The 5,669-nt window shown below is 44.1% G+C and overlaps 1 protein-coding gene across 2 annotated transcripts in view; it reads left to right on the top strand.

Annotated features, from left to right (window-relative positions):
• Nucleotides 1-307: 307 nt before the first annotated feature.
• Nucleotides 308-5,669, top strand: part of SRRM1 (serine and arginine repetitive matrix 1) — a 29,428-nt gene continuing 24,066 nt past the window's right edge. For both annotated transcript variants that reach the window (XM_056845762.1, XM_056845761.1), the window contains exons 1-2: nt 308-380; nt 5,492-5,581. In XM_056845762.1, the coding sequence (XP_056701740.1) occupies nt 360-380; nt 5,492-5,581 (111 nt within the window). In that variant the 5' untranslated portion in view covers nt 308-359. The remainder of the gene's footprint in view (nt 381-5,491; nt 5,582-5,669) is intronic.

Below are 5,669 nucleotides of genomic sequence, written 5' to 3'. Positions count from 1 at the left end.
CAGTCCCTCTTCCTGAGCCCTAAGCGTGCCCGGCTTTTGTCTCACAGCCTCGTCTTGATTGGCCGACAGTCTTTTTTTCCCCTTTGCTTCTCCCCGCCCCGGCAATGGATTCTACGTGCCCATGACGCGAGCTCGCCATTGGTCGGCTCTTTTAGCGGTTCCCACCTCCTCCCCCCCTTCAATCCAAGCGTCACCTATTCCGCTTCCTCTCTCGCGCGGCGACGCCAAACGCCGGAGCGGCGCGAGGAGGGACGTTGCCGGCGCACGCGCAAACCCGCCCTGCTCCTCTCGCTCCCAGCCGCGCGGTGCATGCCGGGATACGGAGCCGCGCTCGCTGTGGCCAGGCAGGAGGAGTCAAGATGGACGCGGGGTTCTTCCGCGTAAGTGCCGCTTTGGTGAGGGAGGGAAGAGCGGCGGAAGACGCGAAGGGGAGGAAGGGTGGCTGAGCGAGGGGCTCCGCGCCGTCTCCTGCCCCGGCTCGCCTCAGTCTGGCCGGTTCTTCCCCCTTCTCTCCTTTTTCCTTCCCCTCGGCCCACCGTGTGAGGAGCGGAGAAAATGGCGGCTCTTTTCCAGCGCGCGGCAGAAACCGAAAGGGGGGGGGAGGAGGAATCTCTCACCCTTTTTTAAAAATTATTATTCCCCTTATTTCTTTCGCCATCCTGTTTCTTGTTTGTTCTTTCTCGTTTTCTGGTAATTCTCTGGCCTCCTTAAACTGCAGCTGAAGAGAAAAGCTGGAGGAGGAGAATTGGCCTCTTCCCCCAGTGGGACATTTTCCGACCCCCCCCCCCCACATATTGGCATATTGATGTCTGCTGGAGACTAAAACATAAGCGCAGTGACTCTTTAGAACAGGGGTGGGAAACCTTTTTTCTGCCAAGGGCCATTTGGATATTTAGAACATCGTTCGCGGGCCATACAAAATTATCAACTTAAAAATTAGCCTGCTATATTTAGTCAAACATTTAGCCAAGAGGCACGACCGGAGACGGCTCTGAGCGTCTGCCACGTAGAGCGACTCGCTTTTGAGCTCTGCTGTCCACAGCTGGGCCCAAGAGATTCAGGCAGGGCAGCATCCTTCTGAGCTAGAGATCTGCCAGGACCCATGATGGGCCAGACCAAATGATTTTGCGGGCCTTATACGGCCCCCGGGCCTGACGTTCCCCATCCCTGCTTTAGAAACTAACAGTTTATTACTGCATTAATTCGTTTCACTGTTTTGTTTTTAATGTAAAGGCTTTGGGCCTAGTGAATTTACACCAAAATGCATCTGACGAAGTAAGGGCTGACTCACGAAAACTGCTGCTGGAATAAATCTTGTTAGTCTTTAAGGTGCTGCTGCGTTCTGTTTTAATTCTGCTACAGACGCACATTGCGTGCTATCTGGAATGAACACATTTGCTAGGTTTCTCCCCCCCCCCATGGGCTGGGTGCCCCCATTCCTTGTCCACCTATAACCAGAAAGAAAAAAATGAGAAGGAAGAAACCTGGCTGGAGAAATCCAAAACCAAAGATCATGCAGTGTCTTTTGATAAGACCAACCAAAATAATACAATACAGTGTGCAAGCTTTGGAGTTCTCCACCTTGCAAACTATGTTGCATTTTTGGTATGGACCAACACAGCTACCTACTTGATTTTACTTGTGCATCTAGGAAATCTTACAAAGTTCAACTAGCAGACTCTGTAGTAAGTGGTGTAAGGTTGCAATGTATCAACTGTTGTTGGACGGAGGCCTGCTTCTTCAGCTAGCTGGTGCGTGCATGTATGTATATGGGGCGGTTGCTTGATGCATGGGTCAAAAGGTCATGAAAAGCAAGCAGGGTAAAAGGTTTATATAAAAGGCTCTGATGTTGGCAAGAACAGTGACTGTTTACAAGAATGGAAAACTGATGAAAATGCAGGCTTCCTTATTTTGTGGAATAAGTTCTCTGGTATTAGATCTACAGGGGGAAATTGTTTTTTTTTTTAAAGATCAATGCAAAAGTAAGGGTGTGCATATGTGTAAAAAGAGGGAGTAGACAAAAATGCACAAATAAGCAGATGAACTTATTGTGTTTGGAGGGACTGGGGAAGGCTTGCATAATTTTTTAGCTATAGTATTTATACTCAACCTCCCCAGTGTGTGTGTGTGGGGATGTGGACCAGCCTACTTTGTTCTCCTCTTCTGCATTTTATTGTCACAGCAGCCCCATGAGGTAAGTGGGTTAGGTTGACAGTGTGGCTGGCCCAGGCTTACCCATCCAGCAAACTTTCATGGCAGAGTTGGGATTCATACCTTGTTTCTCAGATCCTAGTCAGATATTCTGACCACTGCTCTGGTTTATGCCTAAGTCAGTGGCCTGTGAATTTTCTACTTTAAGTGAGCTCTCTTCATAGTAGCTTCCCTGCAACACAAACCTAGAATGTATATATACAGTACTCCCCCCTATGACTGAACATTGCAGAAGTCAATAGCAAATTTTCTCTTTCTGGAAGGACTTCTGAGAAACCTACAGATTCTTTGGAACATGTTTCCAATAGGTTGTGGGTGGCCAGCCTCATGCACAGGTAGCATGACTTTATCGGCACAATCCTATACTCCAGTGAAATGAATGGGCTTATACTGGAGTGACTCTCCTTAGGATTGCACTGTATGACATAACATCAAGCTGGTGCTGCAAAATGAGCATTCCCTTGTCTTTGTGTTGTAGTGTGCATTACAGCAGCACTAGTGATTTGTGGCATACTTGCTAAATTTAGCCATTGCTGCTCTTAGGTATAGTTTCTAGAGAGTTATGTGCAATAACCCAATTGTTTTATGATATTTTTGCAAGTTTTAAGAGCATGTTGGCACTAGGATTTGTGTTCCAATCAATAGTCTAGTTAAATATTATTAACTGACTGGTCGGTTGACCATGGTTAAATATTCTGTGAAGTCAGGGGTACCCTTCAGTATGAGGCAGCCTACCCTTTCATTGCATTGTGGAGTCATATGATACCAATGTCAGGATTGACAGCCCTTAGATCCCTAGCCCTGCAGGATTTAGAGCACCTACAGCCACACTGTACATTTTTTACTTCCTCAGTTTAAGCCACACAGCCTAGCTTCTGCTGGCCATTTGTTTATCTACTGGCAACTCAGAACAAAGACACAGGTTTCAGGAGGAAGCATGAATTAAATACACATTAGTAGTCATTAGTGTTGTGTAGATCTAGTAGAGCCAATAAGGCAGAATCACACTGTTCTGCTCCATGCAGCATCCCCCCCCCCCCATAATAGGATTGTGGAGGTTGATCTTGTTTTTGTATGGTACATTCTCAGACTATACTTGTGTGTGTCAGTCTCCCAGACAGACCAGAGTAGAACCTCAGCATTCTCCCCCACCCACATTTGAAAGGCTATCTGAAATGTTACTGTAGTCCATTTGCCATCCTTAGGAAGCAAGCTTCCTGCTTGGCGGGGAACACCAAATTTTGCAGGCTCTGGACTAGTGATGGAGGTTGTTGTAGGAGTTCTTGTGATTCAAATAATTTTTTAAACTGTTTTAATCAATTAATGCTACTTAGAACTTGACAACAGTTGTTCCCTTCACTGCCCAATTGTCTAAATAGCCACGAGGCCATTGTACAAGTATTTTGAGATCTGCTTCCTTACTTTCGCCCAGCAGAATGATTTCTAATTTTGCTAGCAGCAGATAGTTTGCGTGAAATGTGACAAATGTTTTAACATGATGAGACTGGCATTGAAATACATTTTATAATTTCAGTTGTGATGATCAATACAATGTGTATTTTGTACTGAAAATGTATTGAATTGTACAGTGTATATTTTGTACTGAAAATGTACTGAATTGTATGCTTTAACTTTAGAAGCTACTGTGGAAGCAAAAAAAAATGTCTAGAGGCAGGATGCAAATTTTGCTGCCCTTGGTGATGCTGTGACTTGTTGGCATTATAACCCAATACAGACTGTCAACAGGCTTTTGTGGCATTGCAGATTTGCTGCATGGCACCCAGATGGACACTGGGGTTAGTGACTTTGCCAAAGCAGCATCCTAATGGCATTTTGCCAGTCTTGCCTATAAAGCCAAATGGCAAAAGTTGTAATTTTGAGTTATTTATCTGCAGTGAGTTTTAAAGACAAAGTATAAGATACTAAAGCTTGTGTTTAATTTTAGTTCCTCCAGTGTGTAGATTTGGTTAGGGCTTGATCACTAATTATTTTTATATTCCTGAATTGCATTCTCAGTAGAAAAATGCAGAATAAATGGCTTTTGAGTAAATGTTTCAATTGTTTAAAAGATACAAGTACTTCAGCCTTTTTATTTGAAGTGTGATAAAATAAAATCATAAGAAGAGTCATGCTGGATAAGACAAAGGGCCCATCACATTCAGCATTCTGTTCTCACAGAAATGTTTCTTGAAAACAGCGTGGTGTAGTGGTTAAGAGCGGCGAGACTCTAATCCTGAGGACGGGGTTCGATTCCCCACTCCGCCACATGAAGCCTGCTGGGTGACCTTGGGCCAGCCACAATTCTCTCAAAACTCTCTGAACCTGTGCATAGGCAGGCAATGGCAAACCACTTTCAAACAACTCTTGCCTTGAAAACCCTACGGGGACACCATAAGTCATCTGCAACTTGACGGCGATTTGATTACATATCCCTTTTGGTTTGGAGCAAGAACAACTAAAATGTTACCAACCATAATAATGGTGTATGTATAACCTGGATGTCTTTAAGAATGCCCAAACATGTAGTAGACCCGCTGTCAATGTGTCCAATGGTAATGGGATTTGTCTTAATAGAGTGCTTTCAAGTCTGAGCAGATTCACATATCTCAACTTAAACTTTTTTACAAAACAGCAGCAGTGCCCTCCCGCACCTTTCTGGTGCCAAGTGTTGCTTTTTTCTTCTTATAGGTGCCTGGTAGCTCACTGTCCAATGTGGTATGAAGTCTACCATTTTTCTTTAAAAGCCACTATTGCCGTACTTTCAAAGTGGTGTTGGAAGAAACAAAGTTTGTTTCAGTGATTTGCTTAACTGAAGATAGGGAGATTACTTCAAGGCTGTGCACCATTAAAAGTAACTTGTTTTCACTGTTTAGATTTTATTTTACTTTTCAAGTAAAACTTTTCAAATGTGGATGCCCTGTTGTGTTTATGAGAATGAACAGAAAACACGAGCTAACATAGTACAAACTACCAGCATCGTACTAATTGTTCTCAATATTGCTAGATGCGCCTTTATGCTTTCACGTGAAAAGCTGTGGTTACTCTATAACTGAGGTGTGGGTGGGGCATTCTGAAATTTGATTTTCGTGAGCAGGACAGGAAGCCTTACAGACAAGAGACCCTTTCAACAAAGCTGAATAACAGTGCAATTTGTTAAGAGGTGTATGTAGAGGCAATTCCTTCATTAAAGTCCAAGCAGAAAAAGAGTGTTGAGAAGAAAGCCTGGGGTGATGGCTCATTAAGTACGGCTTATGTAATTAAGCTCTTGTTGTTCCTGCAGGGAACAAGCGCAGAGCAGGACAACCGCTTCAGCAACAAACAGAAGAAGCTCCTGAAGCAACTGAAATTTGCAGAATGCCTAGAAAAGAAAGTAAGTTCAGTGCAGACTTTGCAGCTGCATATTCAAACAACTTGTTTTTTTTGCAGTGCTGCCCCCTTTTGTAAATTGCAGTGAACAC

The sequence above is a fragment of the Euleptes europaea genome, chromosome 3 (genome assembly GCF_029931775.1).
Source record: "Euleptes europaea isolate rEulEur1 chromosome 3, rEulEur1.hap1, whole genome shotgun sequence".
Classification (NCBI taxonomy): Eukaryota; Metazoa; Chordata; class Lepidosauria; order Squamata; family Sphaerodactylidae; genus Euleptes; species Euleptes europaea.
The sequence above is the reverse complement of the archived record's forward strand: the minus strand, read 5'-3'. Positions and strand labels throughout refer to the sequence as shown.